General features: G+C 40.1%; 1 protein-coding gene and 1 long non-coding RNA gene across 2 annotated transcripts in view; one reads left to right on the top strand and one right to left on the bottom strand.

Moving 5' to 3' along the window:
- Positions 1-1,131: 1,131 nt before the first annotated feature.
- On the bottom strand, positions 1,132-2,970 carry LOC309686678. Its single transcript, XR_014270562.1, has 3 exons — positions 2,900-2,970; positions 2,526-2,604; positions 1,132-1,875 (listed from the first exon to the last, which is right to left on the bottom strand). It is a non-coding gene; the product is annotated as an uncharacterized lncRNA (long non-coding RNA).
- A 315-nt stretch (positions 2,971-3,285) lies between these two features.
- The window catches only part of ZFAT (zinc finger and AT-hook domain containing), a 95,285-nt gene continuing 82,855 nt past the window's right edge, over positions 3,286-15,715 (top strand). The window contains exons 1-2 of the mRNA XM_082499418.1: positions 3,286-3,562; positions 15,127-15,297. Of these exons, the coding sequence (XP_082355544.1) occupies positions 3,544-3,562; positions 15,127-15,297 (190 nt within the window). The 5' untranslated portion in view covers positions 3,286-3,543. The remainder of the gene's footprint in view (positions 3,563-15,126; positions 15,298-15,715) is intronic.

The following is a 15,715-nucleotide window of genomic DNA, read 5'->3' as shown; positions in this document are numbered from 1 at the left end:
TCTTCTGTTGTTTTCTACTTTCAGAGGGCACTTAAAATTGATGCTAGTTATCCTGTTGGCTGGATCAGCTGTCCTGTGTGGTGCATCTGAACTCACGCTGGTGATGAGTTATGTGGGTTTTAATATGGCGGAATTTCTGGAAGAACTTGAGAGTATTTTTGTTTAAGCTGTGGAAATTGTGATTCAGAGATGCAAAGATCTTGCTTTGATCTGGCTCTGTGATCTGGCCAGGCACCCCAGCAGTGATAGCCTTTCTCTCCTGACTTCTGATGGACAGAGCTCCCCAAACATTTTGACTAGGCCAGACACCAAAGCTCAGAGATTTCCAGATGTGTCATATTGATGCTCAAACAGTGGTTTTAACTGTGTGAAAGATTTGGGACAAGCACTTTTCTTGGTAGGAGAATCCACCCTACTTGCTGCAGTGAGGCCCAGTGACTCAAGGACCAGAGAATGTTCTTTTGATGCCAAGGGAAGGGTGAATATTACTCATGTCCTAAAAAGAGCACAATCCCTTCCTTTCACAGGCAGTGAGTGCCTAAGCATGCATGTGCTTTCATCTTTATTGGTCCTAGTAGAAAACATTCTCCAGAAGATGGTAGATGCAGTAGCGAGCAGGGATGGGAAGAGGGCCAAAAAGGGGCACTAGGAGTCCAGAAGGTGAAGAGAGTAAGTCAAGGCAGCAAGCTAAAGACAAAGGCAGACTCCTAAATGTTGCTTCTCATTAGGTCAAAATATCCATGCATGGCTCTGCTATATGTTGCTCTGTCATTCAGGTCAGAGGAGACAAATTAAGTAAATTAGCAGAGGACTGTGACCACAGCCTCTGGAAAGGTCTGTTCTCCCTTCCCTTCTGCCTTGTATTTGGGTCCCTGACATAAATTCTAAAGAACATGTTTCTGTATTAGCTGTCTCACGCAAGTAATTCTGAGCAAGAGGAATATTGGTGGGGTGAACATTGGTAGACTTCAGCTGCTCAAAGTCTTTCTGCTGGGGCCCAGGACTCAGTCTGGTTCTGGCCAAGCTCTCCTTGGCAGTAACCTTTCTCTGTCCTTTCAATCTGCACCTGTAGCAACACTCAGCAGAAGACTGTTTAATGCTGTGAGTAGTGTAACAGAAGGTGACACCAGCTAGGAGAGGTGACTTTATTTCACACACAAATGAGTTCACTTCCTCACACTCGCCCTGTCATACATGTAAGCACCAAGGATGTTTGTTCAGATAGTCCAGTCAGATTACTTGTGGTGACATGAAGGACAAGGGACACAGGCCACTGAGTCCCCATCATGTCTCCCAGTTGTTCCTTGATTGGCAAGCTTGGTGTTTGGATGTGTCTTGTGCTGTTTAGGAGCAGACAGTAATTTTCATCTTTTGCACGTTCATCTTGCCCCACCCGGTGAGTCACTGCCAACACTGCTGATTTACTGTTCAGTGTCTTCTCTGCGTGCTGTCTGCCCTTGGCTTTCCTCATCCGGGTGTCTTGATGAGGCATGCCATGGTATCACTGACCTTCTGAGCACATGCCCTTCTTCAGCTCCTTCTGCTCCCAACACTCAGACTTCCATTCGTAATGATCTTAACGTTTCTGTTACAAATCTCTGCACTTGCACCCTGCTAGATCCTTGACTGTGATTTCCCACAGGTTCCGGTGAGTTAAACAACAGGGTCCTGCCTTCCTTTGGCCTGCAGGGCTGTAGTTCGTTTGCTGTCATCTTTTATATCTGATCTAAGGGCATTTGCTTCAATGAGCCCTTATACGCAATGGATTCTTCTGTCCAGCCCAAAAGACTCTTACAAAAATAAAGGAAGGGGTAAAACTGTGAGGCTGGGTGTTAGGCTAAAGGTCCTGATTTTTTCAGCATCCAGCAGAGAAGGCTAGAAAATAAAAATGCAAATAAAAAAGAGAGGAAAACTGCCAACTGGAATAGAGTAGAAATGGTCAGAAAATGCCCAAGCGATAGCAGAGATGGCTCAGTCCTAGAGCTGCGGTGATCAGTTTTGGAGGTCTGGAGTCAATATTTATGATGTGGATCATCATATAGATGTTTTCTAGGTTAAAAGTTGCTTTGTCAGACTAAGAAATATATAGATTTTGTGGCCTTCTGACTGTGGCTGAATTTCACTTGTCACAAGAAGATATAAGCAGCGATGTTTAAAAAAAATATTTTTATAAGCTATTTCTCAGTTAATGCGTACACCTTATTTCTCTTACAACAGGAAGTTATTTAGGTTTATTACTGTAACTAATATTGAAATGAATTCTTGTTTTCACAGTTTTTATTCTTTATACTTAATTATCTGCAGTATGACAAAAAAAAATTAATATAATACTGTTAATGTTTAGGAAGGATAATGAGATTCCTACACAGTCAATTGTACTGAAATTAACTGCAGTAGCAGGCATTATGGAATTCAACACTAAACTCATTAATACTGAATGCATACAATATTTATGATGACGCAAGAGTGAAAGTTATAAAACTGGTATTCAGTGGTTGTTAAGTGTAGAAACAAAACAGCAAAACCTGAGGCAGAAGTGGGTGTCTGTGAGTGTTCCTGCGGCACTAGTTGTGCTCTTCTGTGGAAGTACCTGTCTGGAAGCTCCTATGGAGGAAAAAAAAAAAAAAACAAAAACTTAAAGAAATAATTTAGTACCCCAATTTATAACTTAGGAGCTGAATAAAAAAATTAGGGTGATTCACCACACTGTTGATACACGCTGATATGTGGCTCGCTGGAGCAAATGTAAACTTCTGAAGTGCACTCAGATAAAAATAAACTTATAAAACAGTCGTGGTCTCAGGCATGAGGCTAAATATCCATCTGAAACACATTTCAAATGTTTATGGACTTGTTAATGCGGTGAAAACTGTATTTTCATCCAAACTTGTCGAATTACCTTGTAGTAAATATGCAGGCTAATCAAGACATAGGTTTGTAATCACTTGTGGTAAATTAAACCGGTCTCGGTACCGACGGGCATGTCATATGACCCGCGCAAACGCCGTCCTCCTCAGGGTCCTGGGGCAGGGAGACTTCGCCCCAGCAGGCAGAGCCTCCGGCCAACCGCGGACGTGCCCGGTGACCGGGGGAGGCTGCCCCTTGTCCCCACGTATTCCTGGCTCTCCCACCGGGTCCCCGGCCCCCGCCGGCCGCCCCTCAGGAGACCCGGAAGCGCCGGCACGCGCCTGAGGAGGATGCGCCGCCGCAGCTGCGCAGGCGCCGCCACCCCTCCGCCCTCGCGCCGCGCCGCGCCCCGCCCCGCCCTCGCCGCCGCTGAGGGAGAAGCCGCCATGTCGGACGCGGCAGATTCGCCATAACCCGCCGCCCGGCCAGTCTCAACCCCGCCACCCCCACCGATTAAAATTATATATTTATTTTTTTTTTAACTAAAGGGGGACGCCCGCGGGAGCGACAGTGATTTTGGGTTTTCCCTTCCTCCCTCCTCCTCCTTCCCTTTTTTTCTTTCCTCTCAGACCGGGCCGCGCCGCTTAGCTTTCGGTCAGCTCCCCCGCCGCCCCTCGCCCCGTCCCCGCCGCGGTGATGGAGGCTGCGGCTGCAGGTGAGCGGGGCAGCGCGGGGCCAGCCGCAAGCGGCAGGCCCGGGAGGGCGGGGGAGCGCGGACGGATCCTCTTACAGCAGGGCCGGAGCTCGCTGTGGGGGGGGGGAAGTAGTTCCGGCGGGGGGTTGTTGTTACGCTCCATCCGCACGAGAAGTAGTTCCATCAGCGGCGGGCTGGTGGCACTTCCCCTCACCTCGGCGGTCATTGCCGCTCCCTGGCGGCGAAGGGGTGGGGGGGACGGCACAGCGGCTACCCGGCGCCCTGGGGGGGTTGTGGAGCCGGGTCCCTCGGGGGGTGCGTCACGGAGGGGTGAGGGAGGGCCGCGGGCCGCCGTGTGCCTGTGAGGAGGCGGCGGGGCTGCCCCGGCGCCGTCTCCCAGCTGAGGAGGAGGCGGCCCTGGCCCGCCGGGCCGTGCAGGGCTCTCCGCGGTCAGGGGGTGCGGGTGGTCCTTGGGAGGGGGCTGGGGCAGGCGCCGAGGTCTCTCGGTAGCCCCGAGGTCCCCGGCTGCCTGTCGGGGGACACCTGGAGCTGCCGGGCCGCCAGCTGTTTGTGTCGACCTGATGCACATCTATATTTAAAACAGTCCTGCTTTCCTTTGACATCTTGTGTAAATAGTTTTAGCTCAAGACCCTGAGAGTTCAGCTGCAGGAAGGAGATAAGTTAAAGTTAGATGCTTCCACTGCATTGTCATCTCAGTCCTTTATGTGCCCTATGTTGGCCTGACTTTCATGGGGATGACATCGAAGTAAAATTACTCAGACGTGATAGCCATAGGAACATAGTGTACGTGCTTTCTGCATTTCACAATCCCTCTGTGTTCGTTGCAGTACAAGTTTGTGAAGTGATGTTGCAATAATTTAACACTAGTTAATTACCCTGTATGCTCAAATTTGGCATTTGGTTGTCATTCCCTGAGACAACATTTCAATGTTTAGAATCTTAAGGTATTTCTAGCTGTCCTACAAAGTATTTACAGACAATTAGTTTACAACTCAAAGAAGATTTTATGCCAAAGAGAACTGCACTGTCAGGAGAATAACTTGTATCTGAATAGCAGCATGTCTTAACAGGTGCTGTGTTACTATTGTAACAACATTCCAGGACTGTTTTATACTCCCTGATCCAACTTTAGATATTAAACTAATTCTCTTATTACTCCTATTACTACTAATAAATTCATATTTATTCAAGCACATTTATTTTAATAAAAAGTGTTCTGAGGGTATTTGAACCCAGAACTGTCACCAGTGTCTGGTGTGTTTGATACTGCAACTGCTGAACTGTATCTGACTTCAGATACATTTATGTTACGTGTGCTTTCAAAAATCAGGTTTGGAGCATTTCAGTCAGGGCATCCTGAAGTCGGTGGCTGATCACGTTGTTTGTGCTTATTCTTTTGAGAGGTTCTGAGTGTTTTCAGTATCTCTGATAGTGTGGCTTATGGTAGGATATTATTGTACGATAGTGTATTTCATTGGTAACTTCAGCAGTGTTGTATTTAACCACATGAGGGCGATCTTAGAACATTAAAAAAGACAAGGTCTTACTAAAAGCACATCTATTATGGCTTTTTTTTAATGATGGAAAAGGTACCTTGTTTATATGTTTGATAAACTGATTATTCTAAACTGCTGCAAATAATTTCATTTCCTAGTAATTAGAGTATCCTTTTTAATCTAGTTCTGAATTTTGTGTATTTTAACCAAGATAAGCATGTGTAAGCAGTTGTTGCCTTTTGAAGAACTTCATTTAACTTTTTCCAGGAACGTTTGTGAAGCTGATGTGTGTAAAAGAAAAAAATGCTTTCATTAGTTAAACTTCAGTAGTTTTAAACTCAAGTTTCTTTTGACAAATCTACTAACAGACTAGTTAAATAAAATGTGTTTGGTTGTGGTGAGAGCGTGAGGACATGCTTTGGACGAAGAAGTGTGATAAGAGCCTTGTGCCTTTTCCTGTTGGGGCGGCTGTTTCATCATGTGGCATGAGGCAGGCTCTGGTTTCTGGTCATATCTTAGACCTCTCTGAAGCACGTCAATGTGACCTGGGTGCTTAGTCTTCCAGTAACTCAAGTTAACCGTCTAAAGTTAATCTGTCAAAAGGCACAACTCTAGCGTGCTAGCACTCTGTTTCTCTACCTTTGCATTGAAAATAATGATGTCTTTATGTCAAATGTTTGGAGGTTTTCAGATGTACTGTGTTATGTTGGTGAAATATTACAGTATTTGAGTGCTGGAGTAACTGAGGTGCGTTGAAGTCTACATTGTGTAGTGCTGATATTGCGATTTTAAAAAAATCTTAAGAAAGTAACAATGATCTGAATCTTAATTTCGTGGCACACCTGACACATCATGTCTCTAACAGTGACTCATGTGGGATATCTAAATAGAGAAGTGTAAAAACAGGGCAAGCGGGCAGTGATATTTGTCCAGAATACTCTCATAGGCCTTCTTATGGTATTGCTGAGCCCTGAGTAGTGTATTTCCACTTACTAGGTCTTGATGGACTTCTCTTCCAAGAATTTTTAACACCAACTGGGTGTGTACCTAACTTAAAGTTATATGAAGATTTGCCTCCTTTCATGTTCTCTTCTTCTCCCAGTACAGCTGCAGGGACAGATCCACTGAAAAGAGCAGAGTGTGGTTTCAGAGGGATCATTTCCTGACCATCTCTTCCATTACACATGTGATTTCATACTTCTTCATTTTACTCTTTGCCTTTTCTCTACCCTTCAGCTGCATCCTTTACAGGTAGAAAAATTCTGGTTTATTTAACTGCTTCTTGTAAGGAGCTGTGCTGTGTTGTTGATTCTCCTTACCTTTGTACCTTTTAAGGGTTATTTTATTATTATTTTAGGTGGGTTTAGTTTGTTTTTTTTTTTTTTCAAGTTAGATGAACAATATCCAAACGTTTAAGCCCAGTATGGGCTTTTGCAGCAGTAATAATTTCTGGTTTTTATAGGCTTATATGTTATAGGACTGTCTTATTATAACTGTAAGGTTTTGGATTTGAGCAGTGCGGTTCTCAGCTTTGTTTTGAGACTGTCTTTAAAGTGTTTGCTGAAATTGAGAGATCTTTCATAGAAAACCTCTCCAAACCCTTATAGAGCAACAGCAAATTTGAAAAGCTTGTTTTGCTATGGGCTCACCTTCTTTGAAGGGTCTTTTTGTACACGGATTATATTTTTACCACACAGGCTCTCAGGCAGGCCTGTTACTGTTGAGGTGTTTTTAAAAAAAATGCTTCATTCTACTTTTTATTTTTCAAGTTGATCAAATTTTCCTTATTGAGCTGCCTCACTGTGTTTTCACATTTAATTTATCACAATTTACAATCTTTTTTTGTTTTCTTCGTTTAACAAAACTTTAAGTACCCGATTTGGCCTAAACCACAACACTTTTGTAAAGATGTTTTCTTCTACTAAAGCTTCCTTTCACTGCTAGATTTTTTTTTTCTTTCCCTTTCTAAAAATCTTTAATGATTAGCGTCAAATATGATGCTTTTAAATAGTCTTCATGCTGCTTTCAAGGATTTAACACTTAGAACCTTTTTAGTCCTTTTGTAGTTTGTTTTTGTTTTGTTAAAGTTGCTTTTTATCTTTATATAGTTCACATTGTTGAAGTTAAACACAAACATTTGGCTCTTTATCACTCTTTTAAATGATTTTTGAGTACTTTAATCACGGTTAGTGACTCTTCAGTAGTGTCACTTTGAATGCGGTCCTCTCTTAAACTTCTAATAAAGTCAAGAACTGTTTCTCCTCATGTGGTTTCCCTGAGTGGTTTCTGGGTGAAGCAGTCATTAATGGTGTCTAAACATTTAATCTTGGCATCCTGTCCTGACCTGACATTTAACAAATCTGCATAAAGGTAATTGAAGCCTACAATATATTATAATTTCTGTTTTTGTGACCTCTTTTATCCCCTTCACTGTGTCACAGTCATTCTTACCACTGTGGTCAGACTGTTGCTCAAGTAGTCCTAACACTGCTTTTCTGTACAATGCAGGTATTTTGGTCCTCAGGGATCTTGTTACTTGTTAAAAAAGCCTGTTAATCAGATTTGACCTTAAGCTGCTTCTAACAGATGGCATTGCTTCACAAACAATGCACATCCTAGTTTCTGTCCTCGGTATTTTGAGGTGGTAGTGTCCCACTGGTATTTCAACAATATTTTTCAGAAACTTGTTTGTATGCATGTCTGTCAATAATCCTTGTCCACAGCTAGGCATTTGGATTTTAACACCTTATTAGGCTTCTTGCATTATTGTAGTAGTATGTAGATTTATCTTTTTAAAAGCAACTACAAAGAAATGGAAAACAAACCAAACAATTTGTTTCAACTGCTTTTTGCTCCTTGTTAAAATCTTACTAACTTCTGTGTCATCTTTCATTTGAAAATAGTCTTCATGATTTTACCACTGCAAGGTGAATCTTTGTGGTCTTCTGCGCTTTCGTAATCTCTTAAATTCTGGGTTGGATGAAGCCTGATGCTCCTCTGTGTTTTTTTTTTCTCAGCTTGTAATAGGAATATAGAAAACTGTCAACTTAGTTCTGCGCACACCAGCACTGTCCCAAGTGTTCATGTCCCAAGCACCTTAACTAGTGCTTTTTTCCCCTGCTTTTCTTTTCTCTGTCCTTGTATATTTGTATTGTGCAGATTTTTAAATGCAGTTTACTTTTTAATCAGAAACATTCACAAACTTCAGTGTGATTTAGTCTTATATACTGTGTACCTGTCTGTAATGTCTGAGAGCCTCTATAGATGTAGTTTACCTTGTAAACTAAACTTGTGGCTTTGTTAGAAAAAATGTTGGATGTATATCATTAGGTTTTCTGTGAAACCATTATTAAGTGTTATTGATTTTAGTATCTTTTAGTTTTTGCAGGAATGCATCCTATATCAACATTGTAATGACTTACTTTCTTAATGTTAAAATAAAAAATGTTTGTGGCATTTAACTAATGCTAATTGTCCTGATTTTAATTAGCAGCTAAAAGTGAGAAAGACATGGTCAGGTGCTCCTTTTCCTTGGCTGATACATTCTGTATTCTGAGTTTTGTCTCAGTAGTCATGAATTAAATAGTAGCTGGTAGCTGATATTCACTGAATAGCTGGTGAATTAAAAAAATAGTTGCTTACTTTTCATAATAGTTCGAATTCAGATGATGAAATCCCTAAAATAACTTTCTATTTTCTCTGGCCTGCTGCTATTAGTACAGTTAATTTGTTAGTTTTGAACATGGGATACTCATGATGCTGCTTTTCTAATGGTAGCAAATAGTGGCAGGTTTTATACACTTTTTTTTAACACTTAATGTGTATAATGCCTTTGATTTGGAGATATGCCATAATCCTGCGTATTGATTTCTTAATGAATCAAAATAGAAAAAATAGCAGGAAACAAGTATTGATTTATTTAATTTTTTTTACTCTATCAAATGAAGAGAAATAAAATTAGTTTATACCACTGTCTTTATTAAAATGATAACTAAAATGTTACAAGGTCGAGGAAGAGGTAAAGGGAATAAATCTACGACTAAATATAGCCTTCTGAGGTTAAAGTATTTAATCAAAACGTATATTCATTTAAAGATCCTTTTTTGTGAGATAGAAAAATGCAACTGACATGACTTACTGCAGAGTTAGAAAACCTGAGTGGTGAAGAGTGAGCGGTCCTGTGGACCTGCACATCAGGTGAAGCGACGGAGCATCTGGGCTGCTGTGTGCTCCCTGCTGCGCTGCTCTCTGTTAGCTCTTGGTGAGCTGCCCGGTGAACTAGAGCATGGAGTTAAGTGACCCGCAACAAATTGGGAATGCAGCCAGAGACTGGAGAAGGAGCTGGAGTTGTGGAACTAGGAGAATAAACACGAGGATGTGATTCTGAGCTGAAGGCATGTGTTTGTGCTTCTAATAATTCTACTAGGTTCCATAAAGAAACTAGCACCACCACAAGGCCTTTCTTTGCAAACCTTGATGTGCTTGTAGATAGGAAGATAGAAGCAAAGGGAGGTTAGAATCCAAGGGTATAGGAACCTCATCTGTGGCATGGAGATCCTCTAGCTGTTTTGTGGGGGTACAAAATGGCAAATTAGTGGCTTAAATTGTGTCTTTACAGGAAGTAGTACTGCTGGAGAAGAGACATGGTGGTTTTCTCTGTGGTGTAACTGGGTGTTAACTCTGGAAATAGATATATTTTCTTACTTAATCTGAATTAAGAATACCTGAATCTTCTGGCAGGATTCAGTAAGACAGTGTCCAGTAGCCATATGGTGAATGAAGATTGTGGTAGCTTTAGATCTCACCTGTCTAAATCTTGTGAAACCCAGAAGCTATATTTACCTTTAAGATTTTAAGCTAAGAACAAGTACTGCTGGATTCCAATCAGGTCGCAACAGAGAAAGGGAAAGCTCTTGTAGCTGCAAGAAAAAGGGAGGTTGGAAACAAGTTAACATGACTAGTTATGTTGAATGCTTGGAAGTGTATAATAAGGAACAGGGAGAGAGAAGAGTCTGGTGGAGAGCATGGTGTTAAGAGATGCAGGAGACAGAAAGGGAAAGAGTTAAAAATGCATGATGGGAAGTGGGAGGAAAAAAATAGAATTGGAAACAAACACTAGTATAACTTGAGAGATAAAGGAGTTACCAAACCAAGAATAAAGATTGTATTGCATATGCTGAAGATGGAAGTCTTTTAGATTTAATATATTTTGTTCTTTTCTTCACTTTCACCATTAACAATACTAATTGTCTGTAATACAATCACAAATACCTAATTGTCATTAGAAAAAAGAACTAAGAAGAAAACCCAACAAGAAATGTCCTAGTCTAAGAATGATGTATAAGATTTTTAATTGAAGGAAGTTCTTGTCGTTAAGGTTTTGATGGTGATGAGGCAGCAAGGTTTGTTTCAGCTCTGTTGTAAGTTTGGAAGGAAACAAGTACTTATTCATATTCTGTACTTTATTGCTGTGTATTTTAGGAAGGTTGACCAGGTGCATAAGTATGTGTACTATCAACTTTGTTATTCCACAGGCCAGTAGATATCTGGTGAAATTTATTTTTGTATTTAGAACAGTTGCAGAACTTCAAAGGCTATTACAGAAGTTTTTAACTGTTGCTTGCATTGAAAAGAGTGATGAAAAGTTTTGGATACATTAGAATGATTTATAGCATATAGATACAGATTTGTTTCCTTGCTCTGTGTTTCTTGTGAAATTAGTTATTTAAAAATATGTATTTAAAAATATCCAACCCCTAGTGTACCTCTTATGCAAAATGAAAGTTTTTGATTAGTTTAAGTCTAGACTAGGTTTTGTCATACAGTGATCAAAAGTATATATGACAGTAATATATTGCCTGATTCCCTTAAATAATGTTAATTTCAGTGTTTTTTCTGAGATAAGTGCTTCTTTCTCCCCCTTTCTCTCCTTCCAACTCCAACTTTAAAGCGAAACAGCACACGTACTGCTTTATGCTTTGGGAAAGGCTTTGGGAATAAAGGAGCCAGCTTCCTAGTCTGCAACTTGCTATTTTTTTCAGTAATTCACTTCTTAATTTCCCTTTGCTGTACAATGCTCAGTATAAAGAAAAAAAAAACTAATTAAGAAATATGCTGAGATATTTGGAAGAATTAAAAAAAAATTGAAATGGCTTCACTTACGTTATAGCTTAATTGTCCACTTTTCCATTTAAGAAGAAAATAACTGGTATTATTTATTTCAGTGTACACTTCGCACAGTTTGTATGGGCAAACTGAAGATAATGAATTAACACAAAGCATGTTTAGTGAACAGAATGTTCCAAATTGGTTTTGGCTGATATTCCTGTTGTTTGTTTACCTGCATACTTGATTACTGTTCCTTTATTTCTCTGCATATTTAATTGCTGTCTAATTAATTGCTCTGTTGATTTCCTACATAATTAATTATTCGCTAATTAATCATTGATTCCCTGCATAGTTAATTAACTTATTGCTTATTTGATTTTTACACTTAATTGACTATAATTCATTGCTCTATTGCAACACCACCTAATTAGCATCTGGTTAATCAATTATCGTTTGCTTATTCCCAGTTTAGTTGTTTAGGCCTGTGATCAGCATGGTTTATCCTCTGCTATCTGACCTCCTTTTCCAGTCATTCTTCCTAAAATAATTTCTTTACTCAGTTTTGTTTCCATCTCGCTTCTGAGCAAATCACATGCATCTTCTGCATATTCTCCTGATGCGTTCTGCACCTTCACCAACACTCACATTGCTCTCTGCCACCTGGCCTGTTCATCTCTGGTTTTGTTCCATCTTTACTTCTGTTTGATGGTTTGTGTAATCAGGAACTTTAAACAACCACAGAGACTTTTGGGGATTCTTCTTGTCCTTCTGCCCATCCCCAAGTCCTCATAGGGAGGAGTGAGAAAGTGGTGTGTGAGTACTGATTACAGCTGTTAAAGGAAGAGACAGGGGATGCTAAGCAGTGAGCCTGAACTCATAGGGAAAACAACTAGCAGGTCAGGAAGCAGAAACAGTGGCAAATAAAACCTCAAAATAGAAGAGTCAGGTAAATCATTGAATTTCAATGTTCAGTGTTAGTTAGACCTTCAGATAAATGCTCATAGGTTTTGTAGTGTGAACCTTAAATGTGCGTTTACATTTAGAGAACAGTTGTCATCCACTGGGTCAATAACAGGCTTCATTCAGTTTTTGTTTTTTTTTTTTTTAAATAAAATAATAATACCAACTAGTGCAGAAGTAGTTCAAAGTAACTGATTCAACTGATTCAAAGGAACATTTCCATTATAAACATACTGCAATCAAAATAGAAATGCGTGTGCGCTCAAGACAGCAGAATGCCTGAGAAGGAACCCTACCGAGCTCCTAAGAACGTGTTGAATGTATTATGCTTTTTACATAGCTGCTTGTGTGTGTAATATAGAGTATATTTCAAACCACAGGAACAATATTTGAGTTGTTTTTCAGAGATATTTTTGAAGAGATGAAGGCATGCTCTGCCTTTTAGTTTTGAGGTAGTTGTATTATTTCTGAAGATGAGGATGCCTTTGTAATATTTTCAGGTGCAAATAACTGAAAAGAGAGCCAGCTCTGATGTTCTTAACATTCAGAATGCCTTAAAGATGGATTTTTCTTGAGTGGGGTGAACCATATAATTAGTGAGTCATGCAAGGAGGGGAATAATGTTGAATGGGGTGGTGATCTTTGCTTGGGATTGGTTTGAAAACAGGTCGCAAAATGCAGCTTCCCTGTTCTTTCCGCCAGATGCATACCAAAGTTCACAAAATATCACTTTATTTCTGTACTTATCTGGCTGATCTGTGCTGTGGTTTGTACCTCAAATAACATTGCTTGTTCCAGTTTGATTTCAGTGAGCATATGTCCCTAATTTTCCTTAGGGAGGAGGAGGGGAGAGGAGCAATTGAAACCAATCTCTGGGCCAGGAGTTCATATATGTAGCTGCAGAACAAGCATGCTGTTAAAATTGGTTCTTGGTTGTTGTTAGGTTTCATTGGACACTGAAGGGAGCAAGGACTGGTGAAAAATCAAACCATTAAAACAAATGACAGAACTTTTAGAAAGCAAACAAAGTCCTCTGAATTAACTCTCTGCCAAAAGTTTGTGATCTTTTTTTTTTGAAATTTTAACTTTATATTAACCCTTCTTTATTGTGGCTCTCTTGTGGCTTTGCTTTCATATCACACCTCTAGTACCTGTGAATTAAAAAAAAAAAAAAAAAAAAACCAAACACAAAACACAAAGTTTTGTCTAAAAAGTTCTGTAAAATTTCTATTTAAAGCATTGACCAAGGAAGTTTTAATGAAATTCATTTGCTGCGGCTTCAAAAGTTTTTGGTTTGTTGAGAGTTTTTTTGAATCAACAGGAATTTCTCATAGAACTTGTATGTCAAAGCATATGAAATACTAGATGTTTTTGTTAATGTCAAATGTTAATATTGCTTCTGAGGCTGATATGATGTATTTTGTTTTGAGAGCAAAACTTTTTTTCCCCCCTCCTTAAATTTTCCTCCTATTCTTGCCCATTTTTGTCCATGTAGATGGGTCAAGATGAGGCCCAATATTTTTTTCAAATATTGGGATAAAAGAAGAAGAAACTTTTGTGTTTGTACAGCTCTCAAGTGAATGGCCAGAAGGAGAAAGGAAGGCGATGTGATTGCATAGACTGTCATATGATGCAACATTTTGTGGTCTACAGCACTGCAAAAGTTTTGACTTTCCTCTGTACTCTCTCATTAGTGGCAGAGCCACATCTAAGTATAATGACCCCTGAAACCATGCACTTAACATTTTTAACCCACGGCGTATGTTCATGGTAACGTGCTAAGGCAAAAATGACACATCAAAGCATAAAATTTTTATAAAATATATTTATTTTCTAACAAATGTTGCTATAGTGAAGGAAGAGTTTCTTTTTGTCTTTTATGGTTTTTAATTCTTCGTTCCTTCTTCTGTGTCGAGTTCTGGGCTCCCTGGTTCGAGAGGGACAGGGAACTGTTGGAGAGGGTACCGCAAAGGGCTACAAAGATGATTAGGGGACTGGAGCATCTTTCTTATGAGGAAAGGCTGAGGGAGTTGGGGCTTTTTAGTCTGGAGAAGAGAAGACTGAGGGGGAATCTTATCAACACTTATAAATCCTTAAAGGGAGGGTGCCAAGGGGATGGGAGCAGTCATCTTTCAGTGGTGCCCAGTGATAGTACAAGAAGTAACGGGCACAAACTTGAACATAGGAAGTTCCATCTTAACATGAGGAGGGACTTCTTTCCTTTGAGGGTGGCAGAGCACTGGCACAGGCTGCCCAGAGAGGTGGTGGAGTCTCTGACTTTGGAGACATTCCAAACCTGCCAGGACACTGTCCTGTGCAACTGCTGTAGGTGACCCTGCTCTGGCAGGGGGGTTGGACTAGATGATCTCCAGAGGTTCCTTCCAACCCTGACCATTCTGTGATTCTTTTGTTTCCATCACTTACACAGGTAATTAGCGAATTAGGCTTGCTTGGGTGGAGTAAGTAGAAAGGTTAAGTAGAGGTAGGAAAGAACAGTGAGGACTATGAATATATATTAGGATTTGGGGCCCAGCTTCTCTATATTTATGAGCTACTTTGTAAAGGATAAAATGGTTTGCATTTATACCAATGTGGTACACATCAAACCCTGACGATGACCTAATGTCTTACATAATTTTATCAGTTGTTTGTAAAAATATGGAATTGTACCGTTGTCTGAGGCTGGAAGGGAGAAAAAAGTCTTCCTGCTTCCTTTTGGGTCTTGTTATTTCTAAGATTTGAGCCAGAAGTATTTTTTTTCCCTGTGAGGCTTGGGGTAGAAGATTAACCATTTCTTTAATTCGTTTTTGTGATTTATTATGAATATCTTCATCTAACAGTGTAACATTCTTAATTTCAGCTCATTACTGTTTGTTAAGTGTATGACGTTAACTAATAGTTATTGTGTTAGCTGAACCGAAATCTGAATAACTAGTGGTGATGTAAACAAACCACTTAAATTTGGAATTACTAACTTCTGTTTTTAAAATTACTTTTCAGGGATCAATTCCATCTTCATGTGTAAGCTTTGTAACTTATTTTCACCAAATCAGTCTGAACTGTTGTCTCATGTCTCTGAGAAGCATACAGAAGAAGGAACCAACGTGGATGACATCATTATTCCTCTCCAACCTCTAACAGTACCCACAAACACAAACAAAGATGCAGAAGGTAACATTCATAAATTGAGAGGAATGTAATTTTCAAAGAAGTCATTTAGTTTTTTAATAAAACCTGTGGTGTGACGATTCTGCATTGTGTATAGAACGATTTACATAGCTTGTTTTTATAATGGTCACTGGACAGCTGCCAACCTGAATTTTGTTCGGTGCAGAATAGATCGGAGGATGGATGTGGGTAAACTCAGCGTGTGATAGGGGATGATGACATTGATGCATTAATTTTGAATGTCAAGTATAGCTAAGTCTGCTTCCTACAGGTTTAATTTGAAGCTGTGTCACAGCAGTGGGAAGATTGTGTAATAGCAGTGAAAAGCAACCAGGACACCATGGATGGGGGTCTTGAGGCTTAGGAATTGTGGTGTGCTTTGAGCTGTCTAACTTGTTGCTTATTGTGTTTCAGATACTAT

The sequence above is a fragment of the Vanellus vanellus genome (assembly GCF_965231255.1).
Source record: "Vanellus vanellus genome assembly, chromosome: 2".
Taxonomy (NCBI): Eukaryota; Metazoa; Chordata; class Aves; order Charadriiformes; family Charadriidae; genus Vanellus; species Vanellus vanellus.
This window is presented reverse-complemented; position numbering and strand designations above follow the sequence as displayed.